This window comes from Xiphophorus couchianus, chromosome 12, assembly GCF_001444195.1.
Source record: "Xiphophorus couchianus chromosome 12, X_couchianus-1.0, whole genome shotgun sequence".
Lineage (NCBI taxonomy): Eukaryota > Metazoa > Chordata > Actinopteri > Cyprinodontiformes > Poeciliidae > Xiphophorus > Xiphophorus couchianus.
This window is the reverse complement of record NC_040239.1, coordinates 20,399,815-20,417,934: the sequence shown is the minus strand read 5'-3', so window position 1 is coordinate 20,417,934 and position 18,120 is coordinate 20,399,815. Positions and strand designations below refer to the sequence as shown.

General features: G+C 38.3%; 1 protein-coding gene across 2 annotated transcripts in view; it reads left to right on the top strand.

Moving 5' to 3' along the window:
* kiaa0825 (KIAA0825 ortholog) overlaps positions 1-17,521 on the top strand; it is a 134,609-nt gene extending 117,088 nt beyond the window's left edge. For both annotated transcript variants that reach the window (XM_028033953.1, XM_028033952.1), the window contains one exon: positions 16,896-17,521. In XM_028033953.1, coding sequence (XP_027889754.1) covers positions 16,896-17,079 — 184 coding nt within the window. In that variant the 3' untranslated portion in view covers positions 17,080-17,521. The remainder of the gene's footprint in view (positions 1-16,895) is intronic.
* Positions 17,522-18,120: the final 599 nt, after the last annotated feature.

The following is an 18,120-nucleotide window of genomic DNA, read 5'->3' as shown; positions in this document are numbered from 1 at the left end:
GTCGGCCTATTAATCAACACAGCCACTCTGACAAATCACCACAAGTATGACCTAATGAGCAGGGAAAGGAGGATGAGGTAAAGTGCAGAAGTAAGAGACATGATGGAGAAGGTAAAACAGTGGCTACATGGATAAAGCTGGACAGAGTGGGAAACTAATGGAAAGGAATTGAAAGGAAGTAGGTTGACATTACAACTGGCAGCTCAGGCTGTTGGGGTCAACCTGAGGTAATAAGAGGAGAATGCTAACCCAGTTGTCATCTGTAGCTAACTCTTTGAGTCTGCACTTCCAAAACAAGTGAGTTGATATGTTGAATTGGAAGACGAGACCACATCGTCCAACAGTGGTCTAGTAAGTTTTAGAGTAACAAACTAGCCCACCAATTTTCTGTTGCCGCCAAGCAAATTAAACTATAAATTCCTTCAAGCCAGCTTTTTTTTTGTTGCAGAGACTTCAGAGAAAATTAGAGGTGTGAAGACATTTGATTTTGAACACAAACAACATTGATGTATGTCTTCTTCTCTGGTTCCCACCCTGAGGTGAGCCGGCATCTAATCTCTTCACTACCAATCTCGAGTCCAAATCACATTAGGCGGGATCAGAGGTGAAACTGGAGCTTTTCAACAGCAGCCTGTTCTCACTAATGAACCCCCATGGCCATCCATTGCATATTACAGCCACGCTGAGTGAGGGCGAGAAAGTTTTTTTGCAATAATCATTATGTAATTGCACAATGGTTTCCATAGCCCTGACATTTTGAAAACTCGATAGCAATATCTTTATGCTTCTCCATGGGGAATGTGTTTGGAAGGGCTGCACTATATATGATGGATGGTTTTCTAAGGCTAAACAATATACTTATTGTAATTATCTATGGAGGTGTCCATCTGAAGTTTGTACTGTAAACTAAATTAGTTTATCTGCTGTGAATTCTTGGCTGTAAACTCCCACTGACTGTATCCCATTGGTTGTTGGAGTAAATGTGACCTACCCGTGAAGTCGCTCTAACTTACTTTTGCTAACACTTTCATTAGCATAACTATTTCTTCCCCACACCTAATTTCTTCTAGAAATTCCTTATAAAGCATCAATGAAAGTTTTGACTAAACTTATCTGTGCTAATTCATATTCAGCCCACCACTGAACACTTGAGTGAATATTCAGAAGCAGCATCCCTCTATTGACTTGTATCTGTCTGCTGTGCACCTCAGTGATATACTAAGCCTCAGCCTGTCTGGTCCATTGACTGGCCCAGGATGGAAGGGCAGCAGAGAGGATTCACAACTGCATGCTCCTCCCATCAATTACCTGGTTAGCTACCGCTTATGTAAAAACACTGGCTGTGTGACACAGTTAGCCTTGTGCACAGTTTGTTAGATAGGCAAGGTAATTCCTTCCACTTTATGTTTATTGATATTCCTGTTAGCGATTGATAGGGCTTTGCTAAATTTGTGTGGTCTTACATCAGGAGCATGACCAAGTTCATCTTTTATTGGAAACAAAATGCCAGAACTTTTGACATTAACTGGCTTTAAATTCAAGATACAGCATCATGACCTAAGTTAGTATACCATCCTTTTGTGTGTGTGACTTTACTCAATTAAGTCCCACATAAGAACCTTTTTTTCAAATCAGTACCAGCCTAAGTCTACTTTTGCTTTCTTTGTCAGTTGTTTATGAATTTGCTAATGTTTCTTGCTCCATTTACACACTTCAACAATAGTTTTGCTTGCTGTACTTTGTTGAATAATCTTTCCAAATACACTGATTAAAGAATCACATCTGGCTTCTGATCCAGTCTGTGCAGGGCAATTGCTATACCACTCCCTTCAGCAGCTGCAGCTATACAACACAAAATTGCCCTCTGAATACAAAGTAATAAGAGCTGCAAATGCGTAGCTGGTGTGTGCTTCCTTTACATTTTGTATTGATAACTCAATCTTTACAGTTGATTTTTGTTTTTGCAATGTGCCCCACATTGTAAAAACATCCGTACCATTAAATTGTTATGCAGGTTTTCATGGTACAGCCACAAAGTTCAATGTACTATAAAAGTTCTTCATGTGAAAGTCCAACACAAAAGGTAATATTACAAATGTACATCTCAGAAGAGTCGACTTCTCATCCTCTCAGAATCCTAAATAAAATCATCTTTGTGTGCACATACTTTATTATTAAATAAAAAGACATCTTGACAGTCTTGACAGAGAACATTAATGAAAGAATCGACCTTGGACCCATGGTAACTCTAGAGGAACTACAGAGATCCACAGCTCAGGTGGTAAATTATCTTCACATGGCAAATATTGCTCCCACACTTTAAAAATTTGGCCGTATGGAAAATCTGGAAAGAAAAACGTAATTGTTGAAAGAAAGAAAAATCTACCAAATGCCATTTAAAGAGAAACAGCTAATATATGAGAGAAGCTCTTGTTGTGGGGATTCTTTTTTTATTCATCAAGAACAGAAAAGCTGGTCAGAGTGATTGAATTTGTAGGGAGTTGAAAGTAGGCAGCTTAAGGGAAAGAACTATTAGAGGCAAAATACTTGAGGCAGGAATGGGGGCACACCTTCCACAGGGTAAAAGCTAGAAACAGTCAGTCAGAAGTACATCAGTACAGTTCAGGTCAAATGTGTTCATATGGCCTAGAGACATGAAGCCAAGTTGAAACATACTCCAAGCAACTGCTATAAATTAAATACAACAAATTGACTCAGTGATGGTGAATACAAATGCATCCTGCAGATTGGTTTGTTAAATTGTTTTCAAACCATCTATCATTCCTCTTCCAAAATTTGATTGTTCGATTATTTAATTTTGTAGATACAAGCTTTAAAGAACTGAGAGGAAATACCTGTGTAGTACGAATGCTAAACAGCAGAAGCATCATGACAATCATGAGGATGAAGGCAAAACAAAATCTAATCGGGATGTCATGCTTGCATTTGTTTTCCTGATAGGTAAGCCTACAAGCGGATTGTGAATCACGATGTTGCGCTGTTCCTTTCATAGACTTTGTCACTGTTTGTATTTTGTTTTGTAAGAAATGCAAAACTGCCAGAGGGCTGTGTGTAAGAGAGCAGACACACTGTGCTCTCTTGAGCTGACAATAGACCTTTACATCAAATCCCTACAAGGTGAGGCATAACTTTAAAAAAAAGAGAAACATCTTTTCATCGCCGTCCTTATCTCTTTCACACTGCTGTTGGCAGTAAAAAGCAGAAAGAAAAACTGAAAGAGGGTGCATTATGATTTTATTATAAGGACATAGGAGGTAAAATAGGGCAGACACGATAAGGATCGGGAGATTAGGATGGAGCTGAACAATAAATTATGCAAAGTGTTTGAAAACACATACAGCTATAATTAAGTGGCATTTGATTTTAAATGAGTTGACATCACAAATTTATTTATCTCCTTAACCCCCTAAAAATGCCATTAGCATGGTAGAAATTGAACTGTTTGAAATGGTAAAAGAACAAGGCCCTCATCTGATAGACAATAACAGAGCACCCCCAGCCATACAACACACATGCATGTGCGCGTCCATACACAAACACACACACAGAAAGGTAAGATCATTTCCACATGGACTAATCAGCACATTGCAGGCACAGGCAACTGTAAAACCACAGGAGCCATAGCTAATAATGTCATTATGAATAGAGCCTTTACACTTAAATTTACAGTATGGCCAACTGGTGCCTGTAAATGATGCAAATATTTCTGCAGTTTAAATCAAATATGTTTTGTTCTCTAATATAAAAATGGTTGCTTAGGAATTGCTTGGCAGGATTTGCTTTAAAAAAGAAAGAAACAGTATAATGTATTGTAGTGAAGGCAAAGAAGTAATGCACTGTTCCAGACAGAATCATGGCAAGACTTACGTTAGCCAAACCCAAAGAAATAGGCAGACAGTGCAATATTTCTGTAAATGTGTAGGGCAAAAAATACATTTTTCCAACCAGTATTGTCCAACTTTTGTAAACCATAGCTTCAGTTTCAATTCTTAGCTGGCAGCAGTGGCACCTGGTGTGGTCCTTGACTTGAATTCAGAGATGGTATTTCACACACCTTGGTCCTTTTTTTAACCATTCTCTGTTGACCAGAGAGATACTTTGGTGTAAAAATACAAGAAGATCAGCCTTTTCTGAAATATTCAGATTAACCCCTCTCTTTTCTTACTGGTTCCTAGGAAGCTGTTTTTGACAGTAAACCTCTGACAATGTTTAAAAGAAAAAAATGTGTTATACTTCTACATCTGCTTTAGTCAGTTTATGCTATTACTTAAACTGTTACAATATCAAAGTTAAATCAACCACACCAAGAATGTACCCAGCAAAGCCAAGGCGCAAATTTTCACGAGTAAAAAAATATTTAGAAATTGCTGAAATAGGAAGTTTATTTGTAGCGGCTTGAAAATTATAGGTAGGTAGGCTGAAAAACTAAAGTTTTGTCACTTTTGCAGCTTCTCAAGCCTCACCACTCTTTAGCAGAGTTTCCACTTGATATATGCACAAATGACAAAGAGAAAGTCTTGAATAAGTCATAGATTATTTCCTGCTAGCACACTGAGGTGAAGTAACAACAAATACCTTTTTTCCTCCTCTGTAGGCTGTTCAGTGGGGAGCTTGGATGAGGGAATTCTTGTTCTCTGTGTTTGCGCTAGTGTGTGTGAGGAGGGCAAAATCTAAAGACTATCTGCATCGTCTTTGTTCATTAATTCATAGGTTATATTTTATGCATTTGGTGACAAGGTTTAAAGGAGGAGACCCAAATACAGACAGAAGGCACGGAGGCAGGTTGTGTGTTCTGGCAGGCTTTCATATTTGTTCTTTAAAGAAACCTGTGGATGTACAGATCATCCGGTGCCAACAGAGGGTGGAATGAAGAGTTGTGGTTTCACTGGGACCTTAGAGGATGGTTGATGATTTGAGGAAAGGTGGTCCTCCTGTAGGTAGCATTTTAGCTGTGTGGATTCAAAACATCTACCATGGATCTATAATGTTTGTGTTATAATGCCAGGTTTATGTGGAAATGTTATGTACATTTTTAATTTCACATGTCTTCTGCAGTTCTATCTAAAAACAAATAAATCTAATTGGGGATTTATTTGTTGCCACTTGAAATCTGCCAGATTTTGAGGACACTAGTGAGATGAGCCCACAGATTTTCAGGAAGATTTTATTCTGGACTACGGCCAAACTATTTAAAAACTATGTCTACTGAAATCATTCTTTGGATTAATGTTTGGACTTACTTTGATGCTGCAAAGTTTGTACCCTTTTATATTTAGCTGTCTGAGACACCTGACATTGTTGGATCAAAATTAACTGGAACTGTTTTTAATTTGACAAAATTCCCAGTTCATTTTTTTTATTATGGTATAAGGTGTGTGTCTCATTTAAAAAGGTAAAGAGAAATGTTACACATTTTTTAAGTCATTGTCCTATTGTTGACATCATCCAAGGCAGCTTTAGAAACATCTACAAAATTGGGAGCATTGCAGCAATGTTTTTTTGGTAGCAGGTACTTGCCAATGTTAAATACCTGACTTACTTACTACACAACCAATCAGGCCAACATACTTTAAAAAAATGATTTACATTCAGGATTTATGCCATGAAGTGCCTGATTTGTAATAATGACCAAAGACATGTGTTGTTAAAAATCAACTTTTTCAAGTTGTTTACTTTCAACCTTATGAATAGATTTATATAGGAGGGCGGTTTTTGTCCCCTGATGGAAATATTTGTTTTGCCTCATGTGAAGGGAACTTGGGAAGTGGTGTCAGACAGGGAGACATAGGACACAGCAGAGACTGTTGGCTTTCCTAACGAAGGGGCTCACTGTAATAATTTACTGTAGCTCAAGAAAGAAAGGTCTCTCTTTCTCTCTCTTTCACAGACACACACACGCACACACATCGAAGTGCCTGCACATGCCCACAGTTCTCAGTGTCACAACTTCTTCTGGGGGTGCTGTTTCAGTGAAAGATGCCAACCTGTTAAGCCAAGCTCCTAACAAGAGCCAAACAGTTGGGAGACTCGGAGGCAAGCAAAGCTTGCCTCCGGTGGAGGGAGAGGTGGGTCAGGATGGAAGATAAAAGGAACAAAGAACTGTCAACCCTCTGGGACACAGAAACCTCAGTGCCTGTTCTGCTGTACTGACCAGGAGACAGTGTGTGGACTTGGCAGGTGTTTGGATACTTGCTGTTGTCCTCATTTTTCCTGCATATAAAAATGCGTCCAAAAACAGCAGCTGTTCTAAATTGGACCTCACCTTGTCAAACATGAACAGTGCCCCCTCTCTCTTTTCTCCTCGAGCAAGATCTTAGCCACAGAGGAACAGTGAGCATATCTGAGGAATATATCAAGCTGTGTCTTATAGTCAAGTACTCACAGTCACACTGCGGTGGACAAGCAGCATAATGATGTCTAAAATAACAGAACAACCGCTATGGTATGCCATGGTAATTGCTACCTTCCTGTCCACAGTACAAATAAATGTTGAATCAGAAGGCAAACATATTAATATGGAAATGTCTACATTAATTTGGAGCATGGTCTAAATTATTCAGTAATTAAGCCACTGCAAATTTACACAAACTTTCCCCTGGATGACTAGAGAGAATAATTAGGAGCGAGAAACAGCCAAGCAAAGGGATTTGAGATATTTGGTCACATGACATATAGTCTGACGTCTTTAAAAGAAAACGATAATAATAAAAAAAAGGTGTCTGACTGAGACGAGGGGTTTGGCCCACAAAACACACACTGTAATCCGTCCACAGCCACAACATACAGTGCTTTTGTAAAGTATTCAAACCCTTTCAATATTTTGTTGTCTTGTAACAGTTGCAAGCTTAAAAGTTCAAATGTTTATATGTGGGGATAAATTACACAAATCAAAAGGAGAACTACAAAACTAAACTTAATTTTTTATCTAAGCAGGATTTTTGAAGGACTATTTTAGCATATTTTATACTGTGTGGAATGGCTAAGCTATAAAAGGAAACATGTTTATTGCATGTCAGGTTTGAATATGCAGATCATACTGTAAAAAAGCAGAAGAAAGAGTTACCCAAATGGATGCCTTCTACTTCTGAAAACAACCACAATTCAGCATCATAAATGTTGATTAGTGTAATTTTTTATTAGTTTAATTGCAAAGTGAATTTGTCTATCGTGATAAATTACTCTGTATGGGTTGGTTATTAACTCACTTCTGCAGCCCATTTCATTGCAACATCTTTGAATATTGTTAAACAGTATTGACCATAGAGCTGCACAATTTAGCAAAGCCTCAATATTCATTACAATATCAATAGTAAAACAATACAATTAGGATAAAATATTAGGTAGGTCATTACATATGCTTACGTGTTCTGCATGTCACTGTTATATTTAGCTAGCTAGATGAACTTTTACTGCTCTTGTTTCCCACCTGTTATGTAGCATTTGGTGGCTGAGATGCTAAACCTCACAGGCAGATGGGGAACTGGGGAAATGAATTGTAACTGATATTATAATAATATTCCTCAATGTTGTCATAATTGTATGATTTCCTAAAATGTTGCCTGATATTTTATAATCTCTTAATCATTTCATTCTTATTCCTACTCCATGCCTACTTTTACTTTGTAGATTAGGTATCCTTTCTTTAATTGATTTGGATTTATGACAGGCTAAAGTTTTCCTTACAAGGTTCTAATCTGGACAGTCAATGATAATTACAAGCCATTGAAATGTAAATATTTGCGAATTCCATCCAACAGACAGGAAAACTTCACTTACCCTACTGCTGCAACAGCACACACTGTACTGCATCTCTTGTACGTCTTCAATTATGTCTTGAATTATGGGTCTTTTCCACTGTCTTATGAATCTGTGATATGTTTTACACCATCCAGTCAGATTTTTTAGATTACTTCAGTTAAAATATTGCAATATTAAAATGATTCCCCCCATTTCTACTTCTTCTACTTTACATCTGTCTGTTCTTGGACATTTCATTTGATGATTTAAAAAAAAGGCAGCCTGTGCCTGCTGATTAGCTTATTATTGCTTGAACTTGGAGCCTGAGACCATGCTGCGTTTGAAGTCTTGTGTTCGTGTGAGTCCCTCTGTACATGCGCATGTGAGCACGCATGCCTCAGAGGCTAGATGTGTGGTTGTGCTCAAGCAAGCAAAAGCGTGTCAGCTTGTGTAACTGTGGATGTCCTTTCAAAGGGCCTTCACAGATCTGTCCGAGGCCCTTTGATCAGGCCATCTATGACTTGACTGCTCTTGACGGCCCTTGAGATGGGAGGATGTCTGCTTGGTGGGAGACAAGACCGGTTTGATATGGTTGAGAAAGTGTCTTTGACATGCACACTCACACATACACAAACATAAACATCAATGCACATGGTTAACAATTGTGCAGATTCATTCATGTGATGCTGGAAGACTTGGAGACAGGTTTACCAGTAGTTTAGCATGTGGTGAGAGTTCACAAATAGATTCTGGTGGTGGTTGCTAAAATTGCACACCATGAGTTGCAGGCTCTGTGACTCCTTGTCTGCTCCTAATTTTCTGAAAACCATATATAACATTTCCTTTTGGCAATCCCAACACATTTATATTTATTCTTTCAGCTTTTTTTCTTCTGTCAGTTATATAACACCCATCCATCCAATAAATTGTCTATTCAATCAACAATATGGTTTTGGCATACTATAGAAGATACAACATTTCCAGAAAATTACATTATGTTAAAGGGGTAATGTTATGTAAAATCTACTTTAATGAGTTTTAAATGATGTTATTCCCTCGTCAACATACCTCTCCTATGGCAACCATTCAGCTGTGCAAAACTCCTGGGTGGACACAGCGCCACCTTCAAGATATAGCTCCTCTTCTGAGCTGCAATTAACAAGCTACCCAGCTTTGACTTCACAAAGCACCCTTTTCCCTACGACTCCCCTACTCAGCTCCTTGACTAGCCAGTCGTAATTAGCAAAGACCTGGTGGAACTGGATACCTGCTGAGCTCGTTATGTGAGCTACTTCTCAGTGCAACACTGGTAAAAATGTTGTTACAGGGTTAATAGAGGAGTAATGGCTCTAAAACAGGAGTGGGAGTCACAAATGTCCTACACATTTTGTTAAGTATAGACATTGAGATAGCTATGCCTTGAAACAATTCCTGAAATCCTATTTCATTGATTTGTAAGCCATCAAAAGGTTAATTCATGTTACTTCAGTTCACTGGAAGAATCCATGTGATGTATTTTGTGAAGCATCTCAAAGACACTGTTCTGTTGTATGACGTAATGAAAAAAAAATTAACAAAATCTACCAAGATATAACGAGGAGAGTTTAAAGTGGTTCATTCATTGTGTCAATTTCCAGATGCCTGAATGTTTTTATTAACATTCATCTGTACAAACAAATGTATTAAAGTATAAGCAGATTGGGAATGTCCAGATATCATACATTCAGGATGGACATAGGTTTTGTGTCCTGGGGATAAATATGTTTTGGTGCAAAATGTGCGCATCAATCCTGGAAAGCAATACATAACAAATGCAGACATCTTCAAATTTGTGCCATAACTGATTTTGTGAAATGCTGAATGTCATGAATAAATCAGTCTGTAAAAGTTGTTTGTTTATCTAAAATGTATTAATAAAAGCAGACGTATTCAGATATGTACAAAAAAATATATATTTTTGAATGAGATTAGTTTCAAGCTGTACAGACTCAGCTATTGTCATTCTTTCTTGTTTTGTGATGCAAACTCTGTCGGTCAGTCTATTTTGTGTGCATTGAATTTTTTTCCATCATTTGACATAGATTTGCTTTGATACTACGTGTCTCTGTCCTGGCTGTGTTGCCGAGTGTCCTGCAGCTTTTGAGCAGACATCACTTTGTATTGAGATTATATTGAGATGGATCCCAGGTAGGGTCTAATACTGAGTGGCAACGCCACGTCACCCGGACATACTGTAGATCTGATGCTGAGTTGATCTGACAATACAATGGATCAGTGTTGCAGCTAGTAAGTCAGAAGGTAGAGCATAATCTCTTCTGTCAAGTCTCTGTCTCGTCAATATTCAAATCCAGCCAGCTGTCCAATGGCTGTCAGTTACAATCTCCCTCTGGCTTATAGCCCCGCACAGGCACATACCCAAATTGGATTGGATCTTTGCTTCTCATTGGAAACTGAGTCAAAAAAAATTACCTTCTGCCCTATATTGTGAACTCATCAGTTGCTTTAGATAAACTAAATTCTGAGCCACATCGTCCATTATTATCTAATTGCTCTTTTTTGTGGTTTTATTTTTTTCCTCTAACTTTTAATTCACATTTTTAAGCTTCCTTTGAAATAATTTGTGTAATATTTAAAACTATATAACTAGATGCTAACTGAATTGTAAGGAATTAAGATAAGATTTCACTTAGCCTTATTCTGTTAAAACACACTGACAATCTGTGCCCACATTTTGTACTCTACATTTATCCGCTCTCACCTCTTGACTCATAACCAGATGCTCTGAGCTCTGATCTCATCACAGAGCTGCTGCTTGTGTTTGGAAGACGAGTCCTGGTCAAGTTGTCGTACCTGAGGAGGTTCATTTGTCTTTAGAGAGCACCACTGCTTGCTCGCTGCTGTCAGAAAGGCGGATATTTTTATACCTTTAAGCTGAGGTTTGACGTATTGTGTGTAATGTTTCTGGAAACAATGGAGTCAATCTGAGTGTTCTTTCTGACACACCTTTACCTGTTGTATCCATTTAGGCCATGGTGTAAAAGACTGAGAAATTATTTAAATCTGAGAAAATACTTTCATATTCAACTGCAACACTAATTCAAAGTTTGATTGACAGTCCAAAGGATGTCTGTAACATGGTGTCAAATGTGTACAATTCAAACATTTAAATGCTAGTGCTCAAATTTATTTGCACCCATATTATAGATATGTGAAAAGCCTCAAAATGCCTCAGGAAAAAGCATCAGAAACATGAACATGTGAAGTAAAAACTGAAAAAATAGAATAGAATAGAATAGAATAGAATAGAATAGAATAGAATAGAATAGAATAAAGTAGAATAGAATGTTCTGGCCACAATCTGAGCATTAAGTAGGGGAAACACATAAAACTAGAGCTAAGAAAGCACAAACGTCAGTTTACCAGTTTGGTCGATAATCACCTTAGATTTTTAATAAAATTCTGATTGCCTTTGGCAGAAATGCGAGAGAAAATGCACAGAAATTGTTCACCAGACATAACTTTGACCTTGGTGAACACCCAATCTCAGTTATCTCAGAATTCTCCATAATCTATCCAATGAATGTAGCCGGCTCTGTATTTCTCCATGTGTCCCCGTTGATATGTGCTTCTCTTCCCACTTCACTGTGCACTTCACTGACACATGTCGCCCTGGCATCCACGGAAAGGCCTGACCTTTCGAAAGTTTAGCGCTTTAAATATTTAGGCCTGGGTTATGATGGATTCTCCAGGCCCTGTGGCAATGTGCAAAGCCTCTGATTAGAGCTTGCTGTCAGAGTCATTTAGCAGAGCGTCTGGCTGTCGGTGGCACTCTCTGTTTGACAGGCGCGCCTTATTAAACAAACAGAGGTCCCGGTGGCAGAGCAGGCACTGCAGCCAAAGCGGTACAAACACCCCGACACTGAGAGAAACCACAGACAGCTGCTAAAGAAACCACTGGCCACAGACTCGTGATCTAAGCTCTCTGTCTTTCTGCTCACTTGCACCAAGTTCAATGCAAGCAATACTTCTTTTACTTCTTAGAGTTTAGGTCTTTTCTCGTTCTTTGCTCCACACCTTTGTGGAGGTTTTATCTGCACTGTGTTTTATTGCTTGATCTCTTGAATACATTTTCAGCTAAAAGAAGCAGGAAGGATGCTGCCTGTCTCATGTCTGCAGCCTTCCCGTGATTAGTACAGCTCACACACTGAAACCGATCCGAACCAGCCCTTCTCATCTCACTCTGAGACAATCTCTCGTGGCATCAATCCTGTAAATATATGAGTCTTAATATGTGTGTCCTATTCTGTATTCAGAGGAAGAGCTAAGTCAGCAGCTCCAGTATTAATGCATGAGAAATGAGCAGAGCCCATAAGAATTAAAGGGTAAGACTCGCCTTATTAAGATGTAAATTCCGGGGAAAAAGTTGCCGAAATGAGGATACAGTGAAGTTACTGTCAACTTTAGCCTACTTATGCATTTCTAAGAGGCGTTGTTGTGTCATGATTGTTGAAATTAGATGCACATAACAAAGCACCTTGTGTGTTTTGTTCAGCACGAGATCAACCAGTCCCGGCAAATCAGCAACCTTTTACCTTGCGCAACAATTTACAGTTTTGCCAACATTATCTAGTGACAGTTTACATCAACTATTGTGGTAATTCTATTTGTATGTACGCAGATTTGTGTGTGTGTTCTCTTTATTTTTTCCCCTCTCTCTCTCCCCACCTCTGTCTTACTCTCATTTCAAATTTGCACTTAACACCTTCCTAGGGAAAGACTTCTCATTCATCAACAGTGTTTGTCCCGGTGACAAGCAGGGTGCCTCCTGCATATCAATATCAGCTAAGACAATGCTGAGCATGTAACCTTCAGCTAAATGTCATTCTGCTTAATCCTATTTGAAAATTAAACATTGAAAAACCTTTACCGTACCTTCCTGTCTTCCTTCCGCTCTCTCCTCTCTCTCTTTTCCTCGTTCCCTCTTTTATTGGGTGCCATGCTTCTAGCTCTCTGTTCTCCCTCGTACAATTGCTTCTCTCGTTCCGCATGCCGTGTGACATTTGTATTGTTCTCAGTGTGGGAGTGTTTGAATCTCATAATGGTTATCCGGTAGAACTGATTTTATTCTTTGTCACTCATGAAAACATCAGGTGTAACTTCTTTTCAAGTTGTGTGATTTCCCTTTTTGTTCTTCAATCTTCTCATTCTATGGATCGATGAACTATTCTCACCACTTGAACATTTAAGCATCTTGTCATGTTATAGCCACCAACTCTTTGATTTTGGTATTAGATATACACAAAGTAGCACATAATTGTCACAAATCAAAATTTGAAAAGTGCAGTATGAGCTTGTTTTCAGTCCACTTTTCTTTGATACCCGTAAATAAAGTCCATTACCTTCAGATGACACCTTATAAGTAAACAGAGGGATGTAGGCTTAATATATTTAATGTAAATAGTGACCATTAGTGAACTAATAGCATCATAAACAAGAAACACAGTGGACAGGGATAACGTTGTGGAGAATCTGCTTTTAGGCCTATATCTAGTCTTTCTTATGTCCATGACATACATAGTGAGGGAGTCACAGCCCTGCATCGGTTGATCTGTTTAGAAGAAAGTTGGTGTTTCAAGTTGACTGAGTGACATGGTGATGGTTTGTTGGTCTGCCAAGCTGCATGGTATAAAAGCATAAACAGAAAGGTGTATAATTGTGATTTGACTCATTTGTTCAGACAAAAAGGATCCCAACATGAGGTCTTCTACTGATATTGTTTTGAAAAGAATGGTATGGGAATAATTCATTCATTCTGCTGATGCCAAAGGGCTTTTGACTCAGATGTGGGTGGCCAGAAACGACACAAAAGACTGAACACCACGTTGAAGTCTCCCATGAAACAATTTGGTGGTGTCATCATGTCATGGTAATGCTCCATTTCAGCAACCACATTGAAGATGGCAAGAGTTGGGTGGGTAAGATGTAAATACAGAGCCAAAACTAAATACAAAACTCAGAAAGACTTGCAGCTTTAATTGTAATTGAGAGAATAACCAATGCATGTAATTTTTTTTTGATTTTATTTGAAAATAATGGAGAATTTTCTTTTCACTTCAAAAATGATTGGATACTTTGAAAGATGTAAAGATTTTGCAAAGGCATAATTAGAGAAGTGACTGACACACAAATGACCTTTCAAAACACAGATTTATGACCTAAGCACGCAGAGAAGAATGCACACTCCCTTAAACAGACCCACTTCTTGGAGGGTAATTACTATCCCTAAATTGTATTCAAATGAGCCAAGATTATGTCCAATTGGTCCAGACACAATCTGCTACAAAGACTAGAACTCCCTCAAAGGTTCTGAATGTTAGTTTGCATTGAACACATGATTTCCTTCATCTCCTGCCTCCTTTCCCCCCTTATATACACTGTACACTTCACACACATCTACAAAGCACAAACATACAGCACATGTTTCACAGAGGCTGTAGAGGGAAATAGGAATGGAGGCAGGGCAGGATAAAAGGGGACGGAAAGATTGCAACGAAAATGCAATCATTTGCAGTCGAACAGATATAATTCTTTTGTGGAGGCAGTGTAATGCGGCGCCTCCAAGACGGCCCTCAGCCCATCCTTGTGGATTTGATTGACCACAGTCGCTCGTCAAGGGATTCAATCGAAATACTGTGAGTGAATTACAACGAGACTAACCTTGATGTCCTCACATTGAAGCCCTCCATCCAACTCTGTAGCTTGAAGAATTAGAAATGTATAAGGAAGACATACTGTAGACGCGATTAAACGGGATGAAGCTGCATTAATTCATTCTGCAAAATTTTGTTATCCAAACTGAGATTGCTCTGAAGATGCTGAATGATAACTTGTCTATGGTGGAAATCAGAAAGACTTGTAGAAAACATTGACCTACTGTGCCTTGAAAAATGAATTTTTAACCATTGATTTTCCTACATTTTGTCGCATTTCAACTGAACTTCAGTAAGACTACAGGGATTTACTGTGAAAGACCAATATAAAGTAATGAAGAATTTGAATGCAGTGATGTAGTCATATGTTGTTTTCAAAGATTTTGACAAATAAAACCACACCATCTTTCCCCACCCAACCTATATCAATACTTTGATAAAGGTTGGGTTAAGTATTTTGGGGCATCAACTACAAATTTGCCCATTTTGTAAAATAGCCCAGGTTTGGTTAGAGTCGATGGAAATCTTCTGTGAATATCAATTTGCAAATCTTTTTAAAGATTATCTAAAATTATTGACCTTAACAATGCCATATCAACAGATTGTTAGGCTATGATCAAAGCTAAACTTTTTTATTGTACATCTGGGTTACTGTTTAGATCCATTGTCTTGTTGGAAGGTAAGCCTCCGCCCTACTTTCCATTATTTTGTAGCAAATTGAACTTGTTAGAGTTTTGTTTTACCAATAGCTTTCTCCTTTCTATTCTTCAATAAACGTTAGGTTGGTGAAGTTTGCAACAAGGAGTTGACCTACTACTCTTTCCTTTTTTGGATAGTGAACTGAATAGTGCTCCATGAAATATCCAGGCTTGTCTCATAATCTAATCCTGATCAAAACATCTTCACAATTCCTTGCTGTGTTCAGCGTGCTATGGTTCTCTGAAGAGAGTTCAAGGGGTGTGAGCACCTTTGCAACTCACTGTAGAAAGAGAGGCAGTAGCAAATATGCAAGTTAATGTTCAAATATTTTAACAGAAATGTAATGTACAAACATAAGTCTGGCACCAAAATGAGTTTTGGATAGACGTTTAGTTTGAGTCTAAATCAGGTACATGGTGCATCATGATTGTGAGATATATTTAGAGGAGCGATATAGCAAGATAACACCAATTTAGTTGGGAGCTTATTGAATATGTTGGCCTAAGTCCTAATGCACATATGTCAGAGTCAAGGCCCGCGGGCCACATCCGGCCCGCGAGAAGGTTTTTTACGGCCCCTGGAATGATCTTGATTTATTATTAGAACCGGCCCGCAGACCGCAGTAAGCCGGCACCCCGTCTGAAAAAAAAATACCTTCCTTATTTGAACTGTAAGTAGTTCTTTAAATGTTCTGTGAGATGATGTACTTACCCATGTATCCATAACAACCGGAACTTTCAATATCCACCAAGTTATTGCCGAAATATACCATCTATTAAAGGAGTGCCCCCCGGATTAATTACACTCTCTGCAGCTGCAGCTGCGAAGTTACAGTATTAACCCGATACTTGCTGGAAAGTGCAACGTCTCCCCTTTCAGAAACCGTTGGAACTTTTCCACTTAGCGCTACGTGTGGCGGAATTACGGTACTGCAAATTTAGATATGTCGCCGGCGACACGTGTAGAAGGGACAACTGTTTTCTTTGATGAACCTGAACAAAACATCACACAGAAGTCGACTTACTGCTGAACACCTTCACTCAATTCTGAGGATTTCCTCAGAAACATTGAGGAAATCCTCAATGTTTCTGAGGATTTCCGATTTGTTCGGATTTCCGATTTCCGAACATTGATGAACTTGTGGAAAAGATGGGACACCACCAAGTATCACCCTCAACCTCAAACAAGTGAACATTACTGTGCAATCACATATTTAGAGTTTTTACTCAGTTCAAGTTTAAAAGTTAAAGTTTAATATTTGTTTTCACTGCATGTTACTTCTCCTTGATGAAAGTGCTGTTTTTGATTAATAGATTTTTGCACTTTATTTTATTGTATTTCAATCCAATTATATTGTAAAAATATTTCAGTTGTGTCTGTTGAAAATTAAAGATTACTGACAGAGCCATAAGAAAATATTGCTTTATTTATCTGATCATATTGGAATATATTTGTTAGGTTTTCAGTAGGTTCAATTAGGTTCACTAGACTATATGCGTCATTTAAAAAAATTTCAATGAACATTCGATCAGTCCGGCCCTCGGCTTGTAGCTAAATTTTTTATTTGGCCCTCCGTCCATTTGACTTTGACACCCCTGTCCTAATGCATCAAAACAACATATAGGAGTCAAATTCAGAAGATTTTGCTGAATGTGGTTTTTCATTTAACCCTCAGAACTGTTTGCTGAAAAATAACAGCTGTTGTTGTTGTGTCTCCTTGCTCTCCAGGTGGGATATGCAGGAGGATGTGGAGCTGGAAGATGGAGAGAGAGCAATGGTGGAAGAACTTCAGAAAGCCTTTTTTGTTTGCTGCTGCAGCGCGGGACCACAAGATGCCTCTGGAACTGATGAGACACCAACAAATCAGACCCAGGGGGAAGCAGAGCCCTGCGATAAAAGTACTGCCCAATAACAGTGCGCAGCGTTGTAGTTTTTATTATGTAGTAATTTTTTTATATTCTCTTGGCGCTCTCAAGGTGGTTGTTTGTGGACATGTACGTGCACCCCTGTTCACACATCTGTGGGAATATGTTGGCCTGTGCATGTACTGGAAATTTGCATGTATGTGCACAAAAACATGGAGAACCCCCCCCCCACTAGAAACAAAAAAAGAGAGCACGAGCTGGTGCCTTCCTCTGTCTGCACACACCTGAGACAAATCCTCTCTGTCGTTCAATGCTGCATCAGGTGCGTTTTCATCTTTTTGGAGCACATCTGCAGAAACCAGGTCCGGGAAATAAAGAGTTGCGATTTTGTTTGTCTGGGACAAGATAGGACTGTGTGATCACTGTAGGTAGCTGATGTGTTTTAAGACCGTGTGGGTGGAGAGAGTAGTGTCAGCATGCTTTCTTTTGCTTTCTTTTAAGAAAACATCAAACAATATAGTTTGGAAGCAAAATATTACCTGTTTTGATTTTTGATGTGTTCTAGAAATCTGCCACACCATAAATTATCAGTCAGCATTTAGTGGAAACTTGAAAGACATTAATGTGTATGATGGTTGCTAATTACCGTATATTTTTTCTAAATATGTCTGTATTTTTTTTATTTGTGTGAATCATTGTAGGTAAAATGTTACACATTAAAATACAACCACAATTGTACTTCAGTGAGGATTGTTATTTTTTTTTTTAAGATAAAATAGTATTATCTTTGTGATGTAATTTTTATATAATGGATTATCATTTAATGCTATATTTACAAGTATATTTTCTCCATCTAATTTTCAAATAAAAAAGAAAACAATTGCTCCTTTTCTTTAGTCTGAATAAAATATTTTTAAATGCTAATATATGAAAATAACTATTGCTACTGAAAAAGATGTTGCTATAGAAATAATAAAAGCAAATGTAGAGATATTACAATGAAAAGTGAGGGAGACCAAGTCTCCCTCACCAAGAGACCAAGTCTGGATTTAACTCTGAAAAGACATAAAATGGTAAAACCACACTTG